General features: G+C 45.5%; 1 protein-coding gene across 1 annotated transcript in view; it reads left to right on the forward strand.

Moving 5' to 3' along the window:
- LOC311145874 (regulator of G-protein signaling 6-like) overlaps nucleotides 1-23107 on the forward strand; it is an 88723-nt gene extending 65616 nt beyond the window's left edge. The window contains exons 3-17 of the mRNA XM_084182228.1: nucleotides 5223-5322; nucleotides 5945-5995; nucleotides 6107-6213; nucleotides 14399-14450; nucleotides 15114-15178; nucleotides 18546-18622; nucleotides 19211-19292; nucleotides 19601-19675; nucleotides 19807-19911; nucleotides 20085-20257; nucleotides 21100-21225; nucleotides 21490-21676; nucleotides 22368-22460; nucleotides 22690-22740; nucleotides 22991-23107. Of these exons, the coding sequence (XP_084038354.1) occupies nucleotides 5223-5322; nucleotides 5945-5995; nucleotides 6107-6213; nucleotides 14399-14450; nucleotides 15114-15178; nucleotides 18546-18622; nucleotides 19211-19292; nucleotides 19601-19675; nucleotides 19807-19911; nucleotides 20085-20257; nucleotides 21100-21225; nucleotides 21490-21676; nucleotides 22368-22460; nucleotides 22690-22740; nucleotides 22991-23041 (1395 nt within the window). The 3' untranslated portion in view covers nucleotides 23042-23107. The remainder of the gene's footprint in view (nucleotides 1-5222; nucleotides 5323-5944; nucleotides 5996-6106; nucleotides 6214-14398; nucleotides 14451-15113; nucleotides 15179-18545; nucleotides 18623-19210; nucleotides 19293-19600; nucleotides 19676-19806; nucleotides 19912-20084; nucleotides 20258-21099; nucleotides 21226-21489; nucleotides 21677-22367; nucleotides 22461-22689; nucleotides 22741-22990) is intronic.
- The last annotated feature ends 2752 nt before the right edge of the window (nucleotides 23108-25859 follow it).

A 25859-nucleotide genomic window follows, 5' to 3' on the forward strand; every position in this document is an offset into this window, starting at 1 on the left:
CTCCGTTCCCCTTGTCTCTATGCATGTTGCCATGGAAACTAGAGCCCATGTAGACCCTCCCCTTATTTCCCATTCTCCCACTACATTCCTATATTAGTCTCTTAAACAAGAGAGCTCCAACTGGCCCAAGCAGGGAGCTCTACCTGGCCCACGCAGGGAGCTCCAACTGGCCCATGCAGGGAGCTCCAACTGGACAAGCAGGGAGCTCCAACTGGCCCAAGCAGGGAGCTCTACCTGGCCCACGCAGGGAGCTCCAACTGGCCCATGCAGGGAGCTCCAACTGGACAAGCAGGGAGCTCCAACTGGCCCAAGCAGGGAGCTCCAACTGGCCCAAGCAGGGAGCTCCAACTGGCCCAAGCAGGGAGCTCCAACTGGCCCAAGCAGGGAGCTCCAACTGGACAAGTAGGGAGCTCCAACTGGCCCAAGCAGGGAGCTCCAACTGGACAAGCAGGGAGCTCCAACTGGCCCAAGCAGGGAGCTCCAACTGGCCCAAGCAGGGAGCTCCAACTGGCCCAAGCAGGGAGCTCCAACTGGACAAGTAGGGAGCTCCAACTGGCCCAAGCAGGGAGCTCCAACTGGAAAAGCAGGGAGCTCCAACTGGCCCAAGCAGGGAGCTCCAACTGGCCCAAGCAGGGAGCTCCAACTGGCCCAAGCAGGGAGCTCCAACTGGCCCATGCAGGGAGCTCCAACTGGCCCATGCAGGGAGCTCCAACTGGACAAGCAGGGAGCTCCAACTGGCCCAAGCAGGGAGCTCCAACTGGTCCAAGCAGGCAACTCGCATTCCCATTAACACTTAGACCATGTGGGTCCTGGTTCTGAATCACACACATTCACACTGGGGCTTTTCCTGCGGATTTCAGGGACAGTAGGACAGCAGGCTGAACAGCCAATCAAGCTGCAGCTAATTAGGTCGTAGGCTCAGAATGTTGAATGACTGCTGAGGTTACTGGCAGGAATGTTAACAATGAAAACTGCTGCTGCCCGGCCTGTGGCAATGTGAATGTACTGTGTGTCTCAGACTCACTCCTAAAAGTTTGGCCTGTCGCTGTAACAATGTCTGAATGAGATGTTCGTAAGAAATGTACTTTTCAGCGTTCTGAGTTCTTTAGAAGCAAGGTTCAAGGGGTCACAGTCTTAGCTGTGGAAACACGGCTGAGGGTTATTTTACAGAAGCCCCCCCACCCTTGCAAAGGAGTTCTCCAATGCTACAGTGCAGGATCATTTCCTCCTGATTTTAACCTACAGTTAAACAACCACAACCCAAAGACTCTCATCAGAACAATTTAACAAGGACGTGGTAGAATATGGATTTTCACCTTCAGGAAGCTTAAATCCCAAACAGGATTTGAGTGATTATGCTTTGTTTTCTCCACACTGAAAGATTAATTTTTGGTGCGTTTGCAGTACAATCCAGGCTCTCTAGTGATCAAAAGGATTAAATTAGCTATGTTGGTAGAGGAAAAGGGCTTCAGTGAGGTGTAAAATTATCTCCTTGGTAACAGGAACATAGTCATAAAACACTGAAACATACACATAAGAGAAATGTATCCTGCTGAGATATTTCATAGGACTATTTCAAATACACATTCATTAATGAATGCATTTCTGTTTTCAAGCCATTGTACAATGTTGATATATCAGCTGTATGTGTGTATTTGGCCTTTCCAGTCATTGCTTGTGCTGCTGTAGCAGCTACGAATCCAGGAGAGGCTCCCTAACACCCGACGCCCCCTCATCATGACCAGGCCTGCAGCAGCCCCCCTCTGGTCCATAGAGGGTACAGTGAGACCCTCTCCATCCAAGCAGCCGTCACTCATACCTGCATCCCCAGAGAAGAGCAGACCAGCTGGAGCCAAGCTAGACATCGGCTTGCTATTCACACAGTGTGATGCCTGGCTGGTACTAGGAATAAGGGGGGTGGTGGGGGGTTGGCTTATTTAAGAATGGTCTTATCCAGAGCGACTTACAGTTAGTGAGTGCATATATTTTTCATACTGGCCCCCCGTGGGAAACGAACCCACAACCCTGGCGTTGCAAGCGCCATGCTCTACCAACTGAGCTACACGGGGCCCCATACATACAGTTCATTGTGATGGCTTTGGGCTGTTGGAAAGTATGCACTAATCCAGCATATAAAGATATCCAGAGCAAGTTAGAAGAATGTATTGGGACCGGTGAACTCTCACTGCACTGAGTTTACACTTATCCGATATACACTTTTTCATATTGTTGGGCTCTGTTCATATGTTAATTAGGCAGTAAAGAGAACCTCATTCAGCAGAAAGTAGGTCAGAAAACAGTCTTAAAGTACTCAGATTGGCCATCATGACTTTCACAGCCATAAATGTCTTTGAACAATGACCAGTGTGTCTGTGGTGGTGACGGCTGTTGAATCATTAATGCTCTATTATACATTTTTAATCAAGGCCTCATTTTGGGAGACTTTTCTGGTTTTATTAGCTTATTATTAGCTTGTCTGGCACCATTTACGGATATAAGGTAGTTAGTATTAGTCACAATTTGAGTATGCTCTTGTCATGACCGGTATTTAAAAACGTCCTGGTAAGTGGAAATGTATTCCTTCTCATCTCCAGTAATAGCACCCAGTCATTGTTTCAACTGAAACCACTGTTTCAATGAGGTAGAAACTACAGTTGGGAATCTAAGCCACACAGCATATACAGTACCACAAGTCCTGATAGTGTTTCTGTGTTGATAATAAGTTGAGCACTTCACTGTAATGGCTGGTCAGGGAGCGTCACAGGGTAGCTGGCTGAGTGGCCACTACCCTGACAGCTGCATGGGCCCTCAGTAGCCTCACAGATAAGAGGGACGGATGACAAAGGGCCCCAGCAGACACACACACTCAGGCACACACACACACACCTCTTCCCCGATTGCCGTTTAAAGAGCTCTGTGTGGAGGGGCAAAGGACTGTTATCGCCGGCTTGCAGGAATGTTCAGCTCTCAAAAGCCCTCCACACCAAGCTGCAAATACCATTAGCTTCCACAGCGAAAATATACTTTGGGTTTCTGTACCCCTGCCAAGTACTTCGTGCCCACTGTCATCCTATAGGGAGATAATGAGCTTTTTTCAATGCTGTTATGGAGTCCAAGGTCCATTATTTAACAAGAACAAAATAACCAAATCCTTTCACTGTTGTCTCTCTCGGGGTGTGTGGAGTGGCATTGTATTGTAGCAAATTGAGATGATTTCATAACTTATTCCCCATTGTTTTGTCTCAAGGTTTGTATTCAAACACAGGAAGGCAGTAAATCTAGTTGGACTGATAGTGCCGTTCTAAAAGACAAGAATGTAACTGTACTGTAAAATCCTTGTTTCTTCTCTCTGAAAATACAGAGTTGATGTGGTATCTCTTTGCTCTCTGTTTCTCTCTCTTTCTCTGTCTCTCTCTCTCTCTCTCTCTCTCTCTCTCTGTCTCTCTTTCTGTCTCTCTCTCTCTCTCTCTCTCTCTCTCTCTCCAACTGCACAGTCTGTATAGAGAGGTAGTCATTTGTTTTTGTTTAATAATTCATATGAAGTCACTGATGGTGAGAGAATTGTAATTGTCTTGCCTCACTATTCCTTCTCTTCTCCACTGTCTGAAACATTATTGGACTATTATTAAATCCATACGCATCTCAAATGTGTTGCTCAGGTATATTAGATTTATGACTCAGAGTGTCTGAGTCATCTATTTAATACTTAGCCGGTTGGCAAGGAGATGATTGCCTTTGATTGTGAGGCTTGCAGAAGAGTAAATATAGCAACTTATATTGTCTTCTCAACACTCCTTCTAGCCAGATACAGACCTGCTGTCTTCTCAACACTCCTTCTAGCCAGAGACAGACCTGCTGTCTTCTCAACAGTCCTTCTAACCAGAGACATACCTGCTGTCAACTCAACACCCCTTCTAGCCAGAGACAGACCTGCTGTCTTCTCAACGCTCCTTCTAGCCAGAGACAGACCTGCTGTCTTCTCAACGCTCCTTCTAGCCAGATACAGACCTGCTGTCTTCTCAACACTCCTTCTAGCCAGAGACAGACCTGCTGTCTTCTCAACACTCCTTCTAATCAGAGACATACCTGCTGTCTTCTCAACACTCTTTCTAGCCAGAGACAGACCTGCTATCTTCTCAACACTCCTTCTAGCCAGAGACAGACCTGTTGATGGGTCTACTGAGTTATGATTGTTGCTCTCAAAAGGCGATAGTTTTAAACCATCAGGCCATCAGACCAGAGACACAATGGTTGTAGGGGCTGGTTGTTGAAATAGTGAGCAATATTTGTACTTGTTGTGAAACCATGTATCCTTTATTATACTGTCCTTGGCGTGTGAGTTGGGATTGGCCAGAATACTGCACATCTCTATAGTTGTCGTTGTGAGGGCAGAGATACACAGTACTGAGGCATGCCATGCAACTGCAACCTGCTGCAACCACTTAGGAGAGGAGGCAGTTGGCTTTTGGTGCGCTCGCTCGCTCAGAGCTGAATTTCTGAGGCTAAGGAGGCTGCTGGAACATGCAAATGTGTCTGTTTAAATGATGGATGAGAGGAGAGGGAGAAAAGGGGGGCAGGAACGTGCTGGAATGGCAGTGGCACACAACAGAGAACTGCGTGACTTTATCACTGTCCCCTATAGGGCTCTATACAAATGGCTGATAAAGGGTGTTTTCTGATTGTTGCTGAATATTGATGGTAATAGAATGAGTCAATCCATGCCGTCTCCCATTTAACAGTGCAGATAAATACAGATGACCTTTCTGAGATGGGGAAGCTAAAGGAGCAGCCAAATCAAATAAACTTTGCACACAATCAGGCCTTTGAATTAATCCAAGCATAATCAGCTTTGTTACAGTCAGTCAGTCAGTATGTGTGTGTGTGTGTCTGAGTCTTGAGCTGCGAGCACGGTGCGGCCATGCCTCATTTTAGGCTGCTGATGTGTGATGTGGCGGGGTGCTTGCTGCCTGCAATGCGTTTGAGGTGTGATGTTTATCTTAACCTCTGGGGAATCGCTCTGACAGCCATCTTCAATGGGCCTAGTCTCCCCATTGGAGGGCCTTGTTACCATGGGAACTGTTGGGCTGGATAAACAGACCCTAGATTTCCCCATTATAATTGGATTGTTATATGAAAATGAATCATTTTAATGGAGAAACTGTGGATGGTTTTGTTTGTGCTCTAACCCTGATCACTTTTGTTGTGTCTCCCCTCCCCGTTAGATTGAAGACATCAATATGCGGATACAGGATGAGAAGGCAGGAGGGGTGGCCATCCGAACTGTCAAGAGCTTCCTGTCCAAGATCCCCAGTGTGGTATCAGGTGACCAGCTGTATATGTGTGTGTGTGTGAGTGTGTGTGTGCGCATGTGTGTGCGTGCGGGCGTGCCTGCCTGCGTGCGTGTGTGTCTGTATTGTCTCATACAATAAGAGAAAGCAGAGAGAGCAGACAGAGAGTCAGAATCATTAAAGCAAATATCACCTTTCAGGCTCATTTGACTTGCTGCCTCTGCAGATGGGGACAGATGAGGCCGTCTCAGTAACGTTGCTCTGAGTGTGACTCAACCTAACCCTCACATGTCTCTCTAGGCCTGATGGGCGTACGCGTCACTCTCCCAGTCTCACTCCGCCTCACTGCCAAGCACTAACATTATGCCAAATATGTTGCTGTCTAGGAGTTAGGGAAAATATGGTTACCAGGTTTCCTGCCTATTGTTAGACCAAGATCAAATTGTTCCATTTGGTATGTTCCTGCAAACACATACTCAGCTATGCCACATTCAGCCTTAGCCAAGGGTATTGTAGCTGTGCTGTAAGCTAAAAGTAATAGATTGTTGAGGGGAGACCTGTTCAAGGACTATTGCAGCTGTTTTGTAGTGGCTTTCTGTGTGTGTACAATGCCATTTCATTGTCCCTGTCAACCGTTCTTCTGCTTTGAATACCAGGAGCAGACATTGTGCAGTGGCTGATGAAAAACCTCTCCATTGAGGACTCAGGTATGTCTGCTATGTACACAGCCAAGATGACCGGGATTGACCCCTGATGTCAGTCTGTACTCAAGCCATTTTTCTCTACTCAGCGTTAGTATCCTGTCCTCTCTCCTGTAGCTGAAGCCATCCATTTAGGGAGCCAGATCGCTGCCCTTGGCTACCTCTTCCCCATCTCCGACCACGTCCTCACTCTCAAAGATGATGGGACCTTGTACCGCTTCCAGGTAAGCTACCATGGTAACTTCAGGCACCAGTAGACGTACCTTCCTTACACTCTTAGAAAAAAAGGGTTCCAAAAGGGTTCTTCGGCTGTCCCCATAGAGAAACCCAAAACGGTTCTTCAAAGGGTTATTTTATGTGGGGACAGCTGAAGAAACGCTTTAGGTTCTAGATAGCACATTTTCTTCTAAGAGTGTAGTGGTCCCAAACTGGATTTACTGTCCACACCACCATCCATAACATGAGTCATGACCAATATCACATGAAGGAAGATAAATGATCCTGTGCGCTGTCCAGAACAGTAGCCTCATTACCTTGTGACTGGTCACTTTACGCTCTAAAGCAGAGAAAACCAGGGGAGAATGTTCTAACAGAGACACTGATGTGAGAGATTCCTCTTGTCTGATCCTCAGTTAACAGGTCAAGTGTTGTAATCGGTCTGGACTCACCGTTTTTGAAAGGAATCTGACTCCTCTCACTACTCTTTGTCACGATCGTCGTTAGATGAAGCGGACCAAGGCGCAGCTTGATATGCGTACATTATTTTATTGCAGTACACAACACGAACCAAAACAACAAAACAAACGATACGTGAAGTCCTGGGTTGAACACAAACCTTCCGGAACAAGATCCCACAATAAACATGTGCCAACAGGCCGCATAAGTATTGACCCCAATCAGAGACAACGAGCTACAGCTGTCTCTGATTGGAAACCACCCTGGCCAACATAGAAATCCACGAACTAGAACACAACATAGAAAATAACACATAGAAAATCCACACCCTGGCTCAACATATAAGAGTCCCCAGAGCCAGGGCGTGACAGTACCCCCCCCCCCAAAGGCGCGGACTGCGACCGCGCCAACCAAACACAAGAGGGTAGGGGCCGGGTGGGCATTCCGCCTCGGAGGCGGATCCGGCTCCGGGCGTGACCACCACTCTCTCTCTACCCCCCCGTAGCGCCCCTGGTCTGGTCCCGCTGGCCGGAGCTGGACTGGACATCGGTGGAGCGGATTGCTCTGGCTCCGGTGTGGAGCAGCTGACCGGTGCCGGACCAGGCACCGGTGGAACAGGCACGGACCGTGCCGGACTGACGATGCGCACCACTGGCTTGGTGCGGGGAGCAGGAACGGGCCGGACCGGGCTGACGACGCGCACCACTGGCTTGGTGCGGGGAGCAGGAACAGGCCGGACCGGGCTGGCGACGCGCACCACTGGCTTGGTGCGGAGAGCAGGAACAGGCCGGACCGGGCTGGCGACGCGCACCACTGGCTTGGTGCGGGGAGCAGGAACAGGCCGGACCGGGCTGGCGACGCGCACCACTGGCTTGGTGCGGGGAGCAGGAACAGGCCGGACCGGGCTGGCGACGCGCACCACTGGCTCGGTGCGGGGAGCAGGAACAGGCCAGACCGGGCTGGCGACGCGCACCACAGGCTTGGTGCGAGGGACAGGAACAGGCCAGGCTGGACTGTGGAGACGGACTGGAGGTCTGGAACGGAGAGCTGACACAACCCGTCCTGGCTGAATGCCTATTTCCACACACTCTGTGTGAGGCATCAGCACAGGACGTACAGGGCTGTGCACTCGTACTGACACTACAGCACGTGGCACTGGCGCAGGATATCCGGGACCGAGGAGGGGTACTGGAGGCCACGAGCGTTGAGCCGGCACACTCCGTCCTGGCTGCATGCCCACCTTAGCACGACACGTGCGTGGTGCTAGCACAGGACGTACAGGACTGTGCCGGAACACTCGCGGCACAGTACGTAGCTCCGCATAACTCGGAACCTGCCCAGTCTCACGCTGCCTAGCCTGAGTACGGGGAGTTGGCTCTGCTCTACCTCTAGGTTCCGCCATCCACCATTCCAGCGCCCCAAACCTGGTGGCCTCCTCTCCTAAATCGCCGATGCGCCCTGTAGCTGCCTCCAGCAGCCCCGTCGTCCATGCCGTGAGCCCCCCCCAAAAAATGTCTTGGGGTTGCCTCTCGCGTGTCCGTCGTCAGCACGGTTGGTGCCGTTTCTCCTCTCTTGCCAGGGCCTGTACCTTTGCCCAGGGCCCTCTGCCAGCGAATATGTCCTCCCAAGACCACCATTCGCCCACCTGGGACATCACCAACTCCTCCTGCTTGGCACGCTGCTTGGTCCTTTTATGGTGGGATCTTCTGTCACGATCGTTACAGGATGAAGCGGACCAAGGCGCAGCGTGATATGCGTACATTCTTTTATTGCAGTACACAACACGAACCAAAACAACAAAACAAACGATACATGAAGTCCTGGGTTGAACACAAACCTTCCGGAACAAGATCCCACAATAAACATGTGCCAACAGGCCGCATAAGTATGGACCCCAATCAGAGACAACGAGCTACAGCTGTCTCTGATTGGGAACCACCTTGGCCAACATAGAAATACACGAACTAGAACACAACATAGTAAATAACACATAGAAAATCCACACCCTGGCTCAACATATAAGAGTCCCCAGAGCCAGGGCGTGACACTCTTGTTCTCTCCCTTAACCTGTGGGTAAATCGCTACAGATATTATCACTATATTATAAATATAAATACCAATTTTGATATTATAGATTAAATCAATTGGAGAGGCACAATGTACAGTGTTGCAGATCTACAATCTGGCATTGCTGTTCAAATCAAATCAAATGTTATTTGTCACATGCTTCGTAAACAACAGGTGTAGACTAATAGTGAAAAGCTTATTTACGGGCCTTTCCTAACAATGTAGAGAGAAAGAAAATAGAGAAATAATAGAAAAGTAAAACACGTAATAATAATAGAAAAGTAATACAAGTAATAATAGATATACAATGAGTAACAATAACTTGGCTATATACACGGGGTCCTAGTACCAAGTCGATGTGCAGGGGTACGAGGTAATTGAAGTACCTCTTGACTTTTTCCACATTTTGTTACGTTACAGCCTTATTCTAAAATTGATTAAATTGTTTTTTTCCCCTCATCAATCTACACACACAATACCCCATAATGACAAAGCAAAAACAGTATTCAGACTCTTTACTCATCACTTTGTTGAAGCACCTTTGGCAGCGATTACAGCCTTGAGTCTTCTTGGGTATGACGCTACAAGCTTTACACCTGTATTTGGGGAGTTTCTCCCATTCTTCTCTGCAGATCCTCTCAAGCTCTGTCAGGTTGGATGGGGAGCGTTGCTGCACAGCTATTTTCAGGTCTCTCCAGAGATGTTCGATCGGGTTCAAGTCCGGGCTCTGGCTGGGCCACTCAAGAACAGTCAGAGACTTGTCCCGAAGCCACACCTGTGAGGTTCTGGCTGTGAGCTTAGGGTCGTTGTCCTGTTGGAAGGTGAACCTTCGACTCAGTCTGAGATCCTGAGCGCTCTGGAGCAGGTTTTCATCAAGGATCTCTCTGTACTTTGCTCCGTTCATCTTTCCCTTGATCCTGACTAGTCTCCCAGTCCCTGCCGCTGAAAAACATCCCCACAGCATGATGCTGCCACCACCATGCTTCACCGTAGGGATGGTGCCAGGTTTCCTCCAGACGTGACGCTTGGCATTCAGGCCAAAGAGTTCAATCTTGGTTTCATCAGACCAGGGAATCTTGTTTCAAATGGTCTCAGAGTCCTTTAGGTGCCTTTTGGCAAACTCCAAGCGGGCTCTCATGTGCCTTTTACTGAGGAGTGGCTTCCGTCTGGCCACTCTACCATAAAGGCCTGATTGGTGGAGTGCTGCAGAGATGGTTGTCCTTCTGGAAGGTTCTCCCATCGCCACAGAGGAACTCTGGAGCTTGTCAGAGTGACCATCGGGTTCTTGTCTCAGAACTCTACAGACAATTCCTTCGACCTCATGGCTTGGTTTTTGCTCTGACATGCACTGTCAACTGCGGGACCTTATATAGACAGGTGTGTGCCTTTCCAAATCATGTCCAATCAATTGAATTTACCACAGGTGGACTCCAATCAAGTTGTAGAAACATCTCAAGGATGATCAATGGAAACAGGATGTTCCTGAGCTCAATTTCTAGTCTCAATACAAAGGGTCTGAATACTTATGTAAATAAGGTATTTCTGTTTTTTGCTTTGTCATTATAGGGTATTGTGTGTAGATTGATGAGGGGAAAATAGAATAAGGCTGTAACGTAACAAAATGTGGAAAAAGTCAAGGGGTCTGAATACCTTCCGAATGCACCTGTATATAATACAGTGAGGGAAAAAAGTATTTAGTCAGCCACTAATTGTGCAAGTTCTCCCACTTAAAAAGATGAGAGAGGCCTGTAATTTTCATCATAGGTACACGTCAACTATGACAGACAAATTGAGAGAAAAAAATCCAGAAAATCACATTTTTGGAAATACCAGACGATGTAAATACATTTGACCAGTCATGCTTATTGGTCTATGGGTTAATTTAGTTACAGTGCATTCGGAAAGTATTCAGACCCTTTGACTTTTTCCACATTTTGTTACATTACAGCCTTATTCTAAAATTTAATAAATAAAACATTTTCCTCATCAATCTACACACAATAACCTATAATGACAAAAAACAGAAATACCTCATTTACATAAGTATTCAGATCCTTTGCTACAGTGGGGAATAAAAGTATTTAGTCAGCCACCAATTGTGCAAGTTCTCCCACTTAAAAAGATGAGAGAGGCCTGTAATTTTCATCATAGGTACACGTCAACTATGACAGACAAATTGAGAATTTTTTTTCCAGAAAATCACATTGTAGGATTTTTTATGAATTTATTTGCAAATTATGGTGGAAAATAAGTATTTGGTCACCTACAAACAAGCCAGATTTCTGGCTCTCACAGACCTGTAACTTCTTCTTTAAGAGGCTCCTCTGTCCTCCACTCGTTACCTGTATTAATGGCACATATTTGAACTTGTTATCAGTATAAAAGACACCTGTCCACAACCTCAAACAGTCACACTCCAAACTCCACTATGGCCAAGACCAAAGAGCTGTCAAAGGACACCAGAAACAAAATTGTAGACCTGCACCAGGCTGGGAAGACTGAATCTGCAATAGGTAAGCAGCTTGGTTTGAAGAAATCAACTGTGGTAGCAATTATTAGGAAATGGAAGACATACAAGACCACTGATAATCTCCCTCGATCTGGGGCTCCACGCAAGATCTCACCCCGTGGGGTCAAAATGATCACAAGAACGGTGAGCAAAAATCCCAGAACCACACGGGGGGACCTAGTGAATGACCTGCAGAGAGCTGGGACCAAAGTAACAAAGCCTACCATCAGTAACACACTACGCCGCCAGGGACTCAAATCCTGCAGTGCCAGACGTGTCCCCCTGCTTAAGCCAGTACATGTCCAGGCCCGTCTGAAGTTTGCTAGAGTGCATTTGGATGATCCAGAAGAGGATTGGGAGAATGTCATATGGTCAGATTAAACCAAAATAGAAATTTTTGGTAAAAACTCAACTCGTCGTGTTTGGAGGACAAAGAATGCTGAGTTGCATCGAAAGAACACCATACCTACTGTGAAGCATGGGGGTGGAAACATCATGCTTTGGGGCTGTTTTTCTGCAAAGGGACCAGGACGACTGATCTGTGTAAAGGAAAGAATGAATGGGGCCATGTATCGTGAGATTTTGAGTGAAAACCTCCTTCCATCAGCAAGGGCATTGAAGATGAAACGTGGCTGGGTCTTTCTGCATGACAATGATCCCAAACACACCGCCCGGGCAACGAAGGAGTGGCTTCGTAAGAAGCATTTCAAGGTCCTGGAGTGGCCTAGCCAATCTCCAGATCTCAACCCCATAGAAAATCTTTGGAGGGAGTTGAAAGTCCGTGTTGCCCAGCGACAGCCCCAAAACATCACTGCTCTAGAGGAGATCTGCATGGAGGAATGGGCCAAAATACCAGCAACAGTGTGTGAAAACCTTGTGAAGACTTACAGAAAACGTTTGACCTGTGTCATTGCCAACAAAGGGTATATAACAAAGTATTGAGAAACTTTTGTTATTGACCAAATACTTATTTTCCACCATAATTTGCAAATAAATTCATTAAAAATCCTACAATGTGATTTTCTGGATTTTTTTTCCTCATTTTGTCTGTCATAGTTGACGTGTACCTATGATGAAAATTACAGGCCTCTCTCATCTTTTTAAGTGGGAGAACTTGCACAATTGGTGGCTGACTAAATACTTTTTTCCCCCCACTGTATGAGACTTTAAATTGAGTTCAGGTGCATCCTGTTTCCATTGATCATCCTTGAGATGTTTCTACAACTTCATTGGAGTCCACCTGTGGTAAATTCAATTGATTGGAGTCAAGGGGTCTGAAAACTTTCCGAAGACACTGTATGTAACTTATTTATCACACGCATACAGCATACAGACACAGAGCCTTTGAGAGGAAAATGGGTCAGACAGTGCTTTTATAAGCCCAATCATTGAACAACAATTCTAAATGCAATCGCACACAAAATTATTAGCTTCTACAGACGGATTAGTCTTCTCTTTTCAGCAGTAGGCATTTGCTTTCCAAATGGTATCCCTATGTGTTTTCTTGTGCATTTTGAAATTTGACAGATTGACAGCCACAACCAACCATAGAAATATAATTCCCATTCAAATCAGGACTGGCAACCATTGCTAGTGTACCCATGATTTTAAAAGTCAAAGTGCCAGGGTTAAATGTTCCAAAATCCTTCTATAGATTATATGTCTATGGCCAAACTGCAACTAGCTGTTCTATATTTGGCATGCACGTTGCCCAAATTGCAGCCTTCACAACTGTAAGTGCCTGTGATAAAACTTAATCCACAGCTATTTTTTAGAAGCTATTGATCCTCTGTGGCTAAGTTATGCTCTCTGGTGTAGTATTTTGAATTATTTTATTCATATCTGTTCAGACAGGAGTAAGCTAATATCATTTTGGGGAAAATGTACTTTAATAATGTTTATTTATTTTTTATAATTTCAACAAAAGTATTTCAATTTGCAGCACCCCCAGCACCCCTACTTCCCGCGGCTATAAGCAGACTCACACCATAAAATATCACTGCTACAGTTTGGTTTAGACTAGAGAAAATGTTAACCTGTCTGTTTGATGTTTTGATTCTGACACATATTCATATCTCATTCATCTTGTTAGCCTTTTGTTGTTAAAGGGGCAGTGCAGTTATGATATTTCCACACTATGAGGTCGAAATAACACTCCGAAACGGTGAAAAAAATGATAATGCCCTTTTTGTGTAAAAGCTGTTTGGAAAAGAATCCTGGAATTTCAACCTGTTCAGGTGGAATGGAACAGTGTGATCTGATTATAATAGACCAATGTCTGTTCGTCTGGGTAAGGGGGTAGGCTCTAGACCATCCCATCAGCCAATCAGGGCTGTGTATGTAAATATCTTCAAATTTGTTTCCTAACACCGACATGATCAGACTGAGCATTTACATTTTCATGTTTCGCTAAACACACACAGTGACCTATTAGACATACAGTGATGACTTAAAAAATAAAATTACAAAGACTGCATTGGGGCTTTAAGCTAATTATATGAGTGATATTGGAGATGTCGTGGAACATCTCTACATTCTAATTCCACCCATCATTAAAAATGCATGATAGATCTGAGAAATCCAATATATATGCATCATGGAATTAACTGTAAATCTAAAATATCAATTGCAATAGTCAATGAAATAGGAATAGAGAATATAGCTACTGTTCTTACCTAGATAGTTATGCAAAGCATAAGAAGGGCATTGATCATCACACCACTCGTCTTCTTTTAACTTGATCATGTTTTTAGAGAGGAAAAGGCAGGAAAAGGCAGGAACAAAGCGTTTGGGCCGTTTGTATGTTCTCCAGCATCTTAATCTCAACAGGACTCAGGGCTATGAGTCAGGGTGGACTGGACACAACATGCATATTAAAACCGGGGGCTGCCCGTCTTTAAACAAAACTGTGTCTCAGAAATGTGTTTAAAACCTCATTATTTGAACATTTGGATCCATATACTCAACACAACAATGTTTACTGAATGAAACAAAAAGAAAAGGAGCTGCTGCTAGAGACAGTGTGGAGAAAATTGTCTGCATCAACATTAGGAAAAACAATAAAAAGGAGACCCTCTCCAGTCTTGGGCAGATGCTCTGATGTTGAAATGATCTTAAGATGATGAGTAATTGAATGATCTCTCCACCTTCCTCCTCAGGCTCCATTCTTCTGGCCCTCTAATTGTTGGGAACCTGAAAACACAGACTATGGTAAGTTATGTTGTGGTCCCTAGGGGTGGAATTGGAAAATATCACTGAACTCAAACGTGTCTAAATGTCACCCCTCAGATTTTCATTATGTGTAACCCCTAATTATTCCCCCCTGATGTCCCCCCTCCCAGCCAGCCTAACCTATAGCCCTGCTCAGTGCAGAGTGAGAGCAGAGTGTCTGGCCCAGAATGTGTCATATCCTCCTGCCTAGAGTGTAAACACAGACTATGGATCTGTTGTTGTCTCACACCCAGTATTGATTGAGTGGCCCACTCTGTAATGCATCCCACTATCTCCCCAGGAGGATCTCATTTTACCCCCAGGTCTGCAGCGCTAGATTAGCCAATCAGGGTACAAAGGTCTTACGTGACATTATTGTACATCTCCAGGCTTTCATGTTTGCATGGCATTTCTCCAGCCTGATTATGTAAATGAGAAAGTTACCAACTGTCTCATTAAATATTGCTCACCGCACTCTGATCAGAACAGATTTACTCAGGCGGAAACCGAGTAGGTGGCATTTGTTTACAAGAGATGAACTACACTTACAACTGGCGATACAGCATTTGTGACATTTGTTTGGCAATATCACTAAAGGCAGGCAGTCTGCCAAGCAACAGTAAGTAACTGACTACTCTCTGCTGTCTTCTCTCTCCTCTGTAGCTATTTACCTGTGCAAGCGCACCATGCAGAACAAGGCCAGGCTGGAGCTAGCTGACTACGAGGCTGTGAGTCCCCTATTCATCTTACTGGAACTGTCATCAGTACACTATCAATACACTACTGACCCTTTAACAGAGGTATCAACTACACAACTACAGATTCTCTCAGATCACGTGCCATGCTGCTGAGCTCTAGTCTATTCCACACTGTATAGGTTTGGTGGTCGGGTCAGAGTGTTGTTTTCTCCACAATTCAAATAGGTCACTTCATTGAATATGTATGACAGATGTTTGCATTGCTCACTTGCCAAGCAGATGCCCTTATTATATGCAAATTACAACAGCCATGATATTACTTGCTGGTTAAGCTGAGCTGGCTAGCTTTATGCAGAAATAGCATTATAGCGATGCAATCAGGGGCGGTGTGTTCAATAGGGCGATATGGGCGACGCACTGCCAAACGGGAAAAGGAAGGGATTTTTTTTCTAATCAATTATATCACGGCAACAGTAGTTATCAGTGTTGTAATCTAGACGTCTGATCTGCCACAGTGCCACTAAATGTCCAATCAGGCTAAAGTCGTGCTTCAAATGGCCCCCCCCCCCCCCTTTTGGGGCGATTTCAGTCAGGTTGAAAATCGCCCAGAAGTCTGTCATAGACTCCCATGTAAAATCTATTTTTTTCAAATATCAGAGCTTTCAATACAATCTCTATGGGTTTCTGAGGGCTTGCACTTACGCGCTTTCGTCATACGTAACGTAACCATGAACGTAACTAAGAAAAGAGCGGGTAGCCTCATCAATCAATTCACGTACTACTATCAAGATGGCTATAGCGTTCAGTGCAACTCGATTGTCTCTTTGAAATAAGTTACTTTTTGTCGGCGAACAAATCAAGATAAATTGGCAACGAAACAATTAGGACCTCCCAGACCAAATTTTATAATTCAACAGGTTTCTACTAAAGGGGGGAAGTCCTACACCCGAGGATTTTCCAAAAATTGGTACGAACGAAAAACCTGGCTAGCAGGCTGCGATGTAGCTAATGCAGTCTTCTGCTACCCCCTGCTTACTCTTTCACCCTGAAGGCGGCACGGCAGACAGCACCGCTTGGACAGCGACTGGTGTGTAACGGACATGCACCATCTTTCAGGAAAGATTAAGAAACATGAGCTGTCAAAGACCCACATGGATAGCTGTTTGAGATTGTCTGCTTTGGGGAGAGTGAACATTCCCACTCAACTGGATGAGGGATACAGGCTAGCTGTCCGCCGCCACAACGATGAGGTTAGTGTTGATAATCACAAGTTTACTGGAGAACTGAAACTGACAAGGCTGACAAGATAGGACCCTTTTGTCCATTGTTATTGGATAGGAACATAACTTATAACCAGCTCCTGACCTAAATACAGTGGGGAAAAAAAGTATTTAGTCAGCCACCAATTGTGCAAGTTCTCCCACTTAAAAAGATGAGAGAGGCCTGTAATTTTCATCATAGGTACACGTCAACTATGACAGACAAAATGAGAAAAAAAAATCCAGAAAATCACATTGTAGGATTTTTTATGCATTTATTTGCAAATTTTGGTGGAAAATAAGTATTTGGTCAATAACAAAAGTTTCTCAATACTTTGTTATATACCCTTTGTTGGCAATGACACAGGTCAAATGTTTTCTTTAAGTCTTCACAAGGTTTTCACACACTGTTGCTGGTATTTTGGCCCATTCCTCCATGCAGATCTCCTCTAGAGCAGTGATATTTTGGGGCTGTCGCTGGGCAACACGGACTTTCAACTCCCTCCAAAGATTTTCTATGGGGTTGAGATCTGGAGACTGGCTAGGCCACTCCAGGACCTTGAAATGCTTCTTACGAAGCCACTCCTTCGTTGCCCGGGCGGTGTGTTTGGGATCATTGTCATGCTGAAAGACCCAGCCACGTTTCATCTTCAATGCCCTTGCTGATGGAAGGAGGTTTTCACTCAAAATCTCACGATACATGGCCCCATTCATTCTTTCCTTTACACGGATCAGTCGTCCTGGTCCCTTTGCAGAAAAACAGCCCCAAAGCATGATGTTTCCACCCCCATGCTTCACAGTAGGTATGGTGTTCTTTGGATGCAACTCAGCATTCTTTGTCCTCCAAATACGACGAGTTGAGTTTTTACCAAAAAGTTCTATTTTGGTTTCATCTGACCATATGACATTCTCCCAATCCTCTTCTGGATCATCCAAATGCACTCTAGCAAACTTCAGACGGGCCTGGACATGACCTGGCTTAAGCAGGGGGACACGTCTGGCACTGCAGGATTTGAGTCCCTGGCGGCGTAGTGTGTTACTGATGGTAGGCTTTGTTACTTTGGTCCCAGCTCTCTGCAGGTCATTCACTAGGTCCCCCCGTGTGGTTCTGGGATTTTTGCTCACTGTTCTTGTGATCATTTTGACCCCACGGGGTGAGATCTTGCGTGGAGCCCCAGATCGAGGGAGATTATCAGTGGTCTTGTATGTCTTCCATTTCCTAATAATTGCTCCCACAGTTGATTTCTTCAAACCAAGCTGCTTACCTATTGCAGATTCAGTCTTCCCAGCCTGGTGCAGGTCTACAATTTTGTTTCTGGTGTCCTTTGACAGCTCTTTGGTCTTGGCCATAGTGGAGTTTGGAGTGTGACTGTTTGAGGTTGTGGACAGGTGTCTTTTATACTGATAACAAGTTCAAACAGGTGCCATTAATACAGGTAACGAGCGGAGGACAGAGGAGCCTCTTAAAGAAGAAGTTACAGGTCTGTGAGAGCCAGAAATCTTGCTTGTTTGTAGGTGACCAAATACTTATTTTCCACCATAATTTGCAAATAAATTCATTAAAAATCCTACAATTGATTTTCTGGATTTTTTTTTCTCGATTTGTCTGTCATAGTTGACGTGTACCTATGATGAAAATTACAGGCCTCTCTCATCTTTTTAAGTGGGAGAACTTGCACAATTGGTGGCTGACTAAATACTTTTTTTCCCCACTGTAGATCTTAGCACAACATTTTACTCAACATATCATATTCCATATTCACTATAACAAATATATTTACTACGACATTAGCAAGAACCGCCACATCCTCAGCCGGCTAATCCAGTGTGTGAAGTTTTGCGGAGTGTTTGAGTTAGCTTTGCGAGGCAAAGATGAAACTGAGGGCTCCACCAACCCTGGTAAGCCAACACTTTTGAGATCAGTCAATAAATGCTTCTGGTATTGACTTATATGCTGCCCCTGTCTTCATGTTGTTGCTGGACATATCTTTTTTAAAATGTGTGTAGGTCACCTAAATCATCAGAAAAATTGCCCCCCCTGAGAATTTTTTCAGGAGCCGCCACTGGATGCAATTACCCAAGAACCTTCACTGGTTTATTCTCACACCTCATGTCTCTATGATTGGGGGGTCTTACAGGAGAACCTGGCTCGACTGCAGAGGGCCTTCGCCAGGAAGTGGGAGTTCATCTTCATGCAAGCTGAGGCGCAGGTCAAGTGAGTGGACAGTAACTAGGCAAAAGAGCACGCACACAACACATTGTGGTTTTGATACTTTGTCTATTGTGCCATATGTCAGTGTATTCCTTATATTTCATGCACTGATGCAGGTGACTATAGAGTCACCAGTTTGCCAGATGCATACCCCTAGGTTACTTTCTAGATGATATTTTATTCATTCACTTTTATCACTGTTCCTTCCACTACATCTCCATCTGCTGGTTGACATTTGTAAACACGATATCAGGACTTGAGAAAAACCTCATTGGTCATGATTATCCTTTCAAATGATTATAGTCTGAGCACTAAGTATTTACTGTAGTTAAGAGCGAATACATTAAGCTCTGTTACATTCAGGGTGAGAGAGAGAAACAGGCCAACCAAGCACTGATCAGTAAATGTCAGTTATGTAAGAGTTGTACCCTACCAGCCAGCGGCCAGACCCCAGATTGCTTGGTGAAGTGACGAAACAGGTTGTGACTTCCACTTTGAGCTTTTACCCTCCTCTAGTCTCTCAGTAAGAGTGACACGTCTGTCTGTGTGCTCAGTATTGACTTGGCTCTGTCCTCTCTCCCCTACCCTCAGGATCGACAGGAAGAAGGACAAGGCTGAGAGGAAGATCCTGGACAGCCAAGAGAGGGCATTCTGGGACGTCCATCGCCCTGTGGTAAGCTGAAGGGTGGTGGTGGTAAGCTGAGAGGAGGAGGTGGTGGTGCTAAGGTCTGAAGGAGGGCTAGAGAGATGGCATGATGAAAGGACAAGGAATGTTACAGTGAAAGTCCCATAGGGCTCCAATGTTAGAACAATAAAGTGTTTTAGTGTTTAGTGGGGCCTGGGTTAGCCTGAATTAGTCTGGATCCTAGTGGGGTTCTCTATTAGCCAACTCCAGTGTTGAATTAAGTCTAGCCTCCAGGCTAGGGAAGGATGTGCCTGGTGACCCACTATAATCTGACCTAGAAACTAACTCTCTCACAGCCAGGCTGTGTAAACACCACAGAGATGGACATTCGCAAGTGCCAGAGAGAGAAGAATCCACAGAGGGTGAAAAAGGTAAGGAAGAAGACTTTTAGTGATGAGTGGTCTCTCTGTTTGTTTATGTATGTATGTATCTGTGTGTGTGTGTGTGGAGGGTGAGTGTATAAGCAACAACAGACATGTATATCCATTCTGTCCCTCTCCAGTCGGTGTATGGGGTTACAGATGACACCCAGACTCAGAGTCCAGTCCACCAGTCCATCCTGTCCCAGCCAGCCAGGAAGCCCACCAGAGAGGACGTTCAGAAGGAGGTAACACACTCTGTGATGCTCCTGACAGGTCATTACTAACACCGTCATTATCCATTCTCTCCTGCTGTCTGTCTGTCTGTCTGTCTGTCTCACTCATCAATCATAACGCCAACCCACCTCTGAGTAATGAGCTACTGTCTCATTCTGCCGTCTTTAATTATTTTCTCTCTCAGATTTCCTTCTTGAACATGCAGCTGGACAGACACTGTATGAAAATGTCCAAAGTAGCGGACAGCCTCATGAGCTACACAGAACAGTTCATGGTCTACGATCCTTTAGCGTCAACTGTTGAACCATCCAACCCCTGGATCAGCGATGACATAACCTTCTGGGACCTGGAGGCTAGGTGGGTTCACTGGGGAGGCAGTGTGAGGCACAGGTTGGTGGCACTTGTATTGGGAAGAACGGACTCATAGTAATGGCTGGAATGGAATAAATGGAATGGTAATCGAACATGGCTTCCATGTGTTTGATACCATTCCATTGACTCCATTCCAGCCATTATTATGAGCCGTCCTCCCCTCAGCAGCCTCCGGTGGCGTGAGGCCATAGGCACCATGGACAGACCTAACTAGTCAAACACAATCACTCCTCTAAATGGCTAGTGGGGTCAGGCAGAGGGTTAGTGCTCTCAGGTGCTGGCTCCTCTTTCTTTCCCTATGCACTCCACATTTTAAACAGCATACACACCCACAAGGTATTTGTATTTGTATTTGTATTTATTATTGATCCACATACTCTCCCTGGGGTCCTGCAAAATTAAAGCAATTATACATTTGAAAAACATACAATACATTCATAACAGATTTCACAACATATTAAGTGTGTTCCCTCAGGCCTCTACTCTAATACCGCATATCTATAACACAAAATCCATGTGTACATGTGTGTATAGTGTATATGTTATTGTGTGTTTGTATGCATGTGTCTATGTTTGTGTTGCTTCATAGTCCCTGCTGTTCCTTAAGGTGTATTTTTATCTGTTTTTTAAATCTAATTTTACTGCTGGCATGAGTTACTTGATGTGGAATAGAGTTCCATGTAGTCACGGCTCCATGTAGTCAAGGCATGTACTGTGGGAGCTGTGAGTGTGAGAATAGCATGTACAGCAAATCAGCTCTATGCTAGTTTTGATTGGCACTCTGAGATGCCTCATAGTTGTCTCTCTCCGTTCTTCCCTATGAGCAGCCGGGACCCCAGCCAGCACCGTGTGAAGAAGTGGGGCTTCTCTCTGGAGGAGGCCCTCAAGGACCCAGCGGGACAGGACGCTTTCCTCAAGTTCCTGGAGTCGGAGTTCAGCTCAGAGAACCTCCGGTGAGAGATGGAGCCTTATAGGCTCAGGCAGGCACAGTTCCCAATGATAACATAGTCACTATCTTCTTCCCTTCTACTGTTTCACATCCATTTCTATTCCCCAGGCCTATAGAGGCTTTTGAGTGGCGGTAATGAGATTAAGGGAATGAGTGCTCTGAATGTCCACAAGGGGGCGCTCTCCTCTCCTGGCAGTTTAACATTAGGAAGTGAATGCTGCAGACACTGATCTCTATTGGCTGTGCCCTTCCTGTGCCCCTTGACAAGGTTCTGGTTGGCAGTGCAGGACTTGAAGCGGAGGCCCCTTGAGAACGTGGCAGCCAGGGCCCAGGAGATCTGGCAGGAGTTCCTGGCAGAGGGTGCACCCAGCTCCATCAACCTGGACTCCCACAGCTATGAGCGCACTAGCCATAACCTCAAAGATCCTGGACGATACAGCTATGAGGATGCACAGGTACATATCACAGTCTCCCATATGCACTCAAACACATATGCATGCACGACCACACACACAGTCAAAACTACTGCTACTACTGCACACACATTCAACAACTCACACAAACACATCACATCATAATCCCCACCCACACACTGCTGGCTGAGAGGGGGGTGGATGGACAGATGGAGTGAAAGGGAAGTGATTGAATGGTGGTGAAGAAACAATGTTTTTCAGGGTCTAATGGGCCGAGTAATGCCTGTGAAAAGCACATGCATTCATCCTAGATTCCTTAGGTTCAAACTGTATTAGTTTTGTTTGAGGGCAACTGCCTCACGGTGCATGAGCTTCAATGGCTATACGATGGCTCTGTGTTCACTCAGCCCTCTCAGGAGACTCCTTCTTCCCTCCATGTTAGCATGCATGGTTTACTCTCAGCTCCTCCGTTCCCACTCTTACATAATCATCAACTCAACTCTCCCTGCCTCGCTCTCTCTCTCTCTCTCTCTCACACACACACAATCGCACGCATGCACACACACACACACGGACGCATGCGCACACACACACACACACACACACACACACACACACACACACACACACACACACACACACACACACACACACACACACACACACACACACACACACACACACACACACACACACACAACGACCATCATCACCACCTCTCCTTCTTCTTTAGGAACACATCTTCAAGTTGATGAAAAGTGACAGCTATGCACGCTTCCTGAGATCCAACATCTATCAGGACCTCCTGCTAGCCAGAAAGAAGCTGGTGAGCTGTAACTAACCCCTACTCAGTCACACCTTCACCATCGTAAAACTGTGATATTATGCATTTAATAAATATGTTTGAAAGCACACAGCCACCGCTTCTGGCTTCATGGCCTAAAATGTAACCTGTGGTTTGCCTTGACACTTTTCTAATCTTCCCTCTTCCCTTCCCCTCCCCATGCCGCTCAACGTTTTCTACCCCCACACCATGCTGCCCCTAGTCGCAGACAGAGAGTGAGCAGGGCCGCCGTACCTCCCTGGAGAAGTTCACCCGCAGTGTGGTAAGTCACCAGGAACTGGGGCTGTATCACGGGCACGCAACCTAATGAAGATCTTTTTCAAGTTCAAAATGATTATGTAGGCTAGTAGGGCAGAGTTATTTTGCTGGTATTTCTTACCATTTTAAGGACAGGTAAGTGCTCAACATGTTGGCAGGGATAGCTAGTCTAAGTACTTTCTTGGCACAGCATTGTACACAGACTGCATGATTTTTCAGAAACTCAGCCAGTAAAGTTTGTTTCCATTTTCCAGGGCAAGTCGTTGACGGGCAAGCGGCTGACAGGGCTGATGCAGTCATCCTGACACTGCCTGGGCTGGAAGGGCACAGACAGACACCCCTGGAGGCGTCATGACAATGCGGGGAGACGGGCGCTGCTGGGGTGGGCCGCTCTGCTCTGGAGGGTCACAGACAGCACCATGCAGCGCTGGGATTAGGACTACTCACAGAACCACGGACCATGCCAGCGAAGGGGGGGGGCCTTGACCCACTCACCACATGGCATGCACACAGTACAAGCACATACAGTAGGGCTACATACAAGCTCAATGAGTCATAGTGGGACATATACAGATATACATATATACAGTACAGTCTGCCCACACTAGGCAGTCAGCAATAAGGACAGCAGGAGAACACTTTTATGTTCTGTATTTAACAAATCTTTTTTTTTTTATATATCTTTATCTATTTATCTTTATCTAAATCTGTATCATATGTTTTCTTATACAGTACACCGTATAATCCTATTTACATTTTACATTTAGTTACCGATGGAAACTTAAAACCTATTATTTTTGCAGTGATTGGGAATATATTTTTGTTTGCCCATAAATTTAAGGAAATTCTCCATGTTTTATTACATTCCAGGAGTAGGCATAAGGGCTTGATAGAGAATCTACAATTAATCATAGCATGTTTCATCAAATTGTGTTTGTTTAGAATTCATGCTATGGTTGGATTTGTATTTATTGAAAGCATGTAGTCCAATTGAGGTCATAGGCCTATTTTTCAAAGGAGACCTGGCCAAGAAAGCTCTAGTATTCAACACAGACAATCATACACTCAAGAGAACACCTACCATTTGATTAAATCAATATAGATAGCTACAGTGACGGAAAAAAAGTATTTGATCCCCTGCTGATTTTGTAAGTTTGCCCACTGACAAAGACATGATCAGTCTATAATTTTAATGGGAGGTTTATTTGAACAGTGAGAGACAGAATAACAACAAAAAAATCCAGAAAACACATGTCAAAAATGTGAGCTCCCTCCACAGATTTTCTATGGGATTAAGGTCTGGAGACTGGCTAGGCCACTCCAGGACCTTAATGTGCTTCTTCTTGAGCCACTCCTTTGTTGCCTTGGCCGTGTGTTTTGGGTCATTCATGCTGGAATACCCATCCACGACCCATTTTCAATGCCCTGGCTGAGGGAAGGAGGTTCTCACCCAAGATTTGACGGTACATGGCCTCGTCCATCGTCCCTTTGATGCAGTGAAATTGTCCTGTCCCCTTAGTAGAAAAACACCCCCAAAGCATAATGTTTCCACCTCCATGTTTGACGGTGGGGATGGTGTTCTTGGGGTCATAGGCAGCATTCCTCCTCCTCCAAACACGGCGAGTTGAGTGATGCCAAAGAGCTCGATTTTGGTCTCATCTGACCACAACACTTTCACCCAGTTCTCCTCTGAATCATTCAGATGGTCATTGGCAAACTGTAAATGTGCTTTCTTGAGCAGGGGGACCTTGCGGGGGCGGCAGGATTTCAGTCCTTCACGGCGTAGTGTGTTACCAATTGTTTTCTTGGTGACTATGGTCCCAGCTGCCTTGAGATCATTGACAAGATCCTCCCGTGTAGTTCTGGGCTGATTCTTCACCGTTCTCATGATCATTGCAACTCCACGAGGTGAGATCTTGCATGGAGCCCCAGGCCGAGGGAGATTGACAGTTATTTTGTGTTTCTTCCATTTGCGAATAATCGCACCAACTGTTGTCACCTTCTCACCAAGCTGCTTGGCGATGGTCTTGTAGCCCATTCCAGCCTTGTGTAGGTCTACAATCTTGTCCCTGACATCCTTGGAGAGCTCTTTGGTCTTGGCCATGGTGGAGAGTTTGGAATCTGATTGATTGATTGCTTCTGTGGACAGGTGTCTTTTATACAGGTAACAAGCTGAGATTAGGAGCACTCCCTTTAAGAGTGTGCTCCTAATCTCAGCTCGTTACCTGTATAAAAGACACCTGGGAGCCAGAAATCTTTCTGATTGAGAGGAGGTCAAATACTTTTTTCCCTCATTAAAATGCAAATCAATTTATAACATTTTTGACATGCGTTTTTCTGGATTTTTTGTTGTTATTCTGTCTCTCACTGTTCAAATAAACCTACCGTTAAAATTATAGACTGATCATTTATTTGTCAGTGGGCAAACGTACAAAATCAGCAGGGGATCAAATACTTTTTTCCCTCACTGTATAAAGCTTGAAAACCCAGTCCCTTATGGAAAATCTCAATAATGTCGTTGATGATGAGTCTCTGAATCAGTGATTTCAGCCTTATTTAGTATTTTACACGGCACCAAGTTCAAAGTTTAGTTTTAATGTCACATGCACAAGTACAGTGAAATGCCTTTCTTGCAAACTTAAAACCCAACAATGCAATAATCAATAACAATGTGATACATGGTGTTTCCGTGTTATCCTGCACCTACTCAAGCAGATACATTCCAAATAAATGCCACCAGTCACAGAGCTATTTAAGTGACATTCACACACCTTACAGGCACCTAATGAAAATAGCCCTGCATCACTACCACTTTGCAATGTCACCACAATGTCATCTAATGGAAAGTTAACACCATGCACAACCTCAGTGGGCCAATGTGGCCTGGCATGCCCTAACAGGAGGACTGTGGCAGGAATATTTATTTGGATGTCGAATCATGTCATCACCCCGCAATCACAGGGATCCTATATCACTTAACAGCCCAAGAGATGCAGTTCAATTTAATACTAGCCTTCTTGTTGCATTAATGTCAATGTAAACCATGACTTACATGCTCAGTCATTAATCCATAGTCCTCTTTTTGGGTCAGAGAGATGTGCATGTATACTCATCATGTCATGT

The sequence above is a fragment of the Coregonus lavaretus genome, assembly GCF_964263955.1.
Source record: "Coregonus lavaretus genome assembly, chromosome: 18".
Taxonomy (NCBI): Eukaryota; Metazoa; Chordata; class Actinopteri; order Salmoniformes; family Salmonidae; genus Coregonus; species Coregonus lavaretus.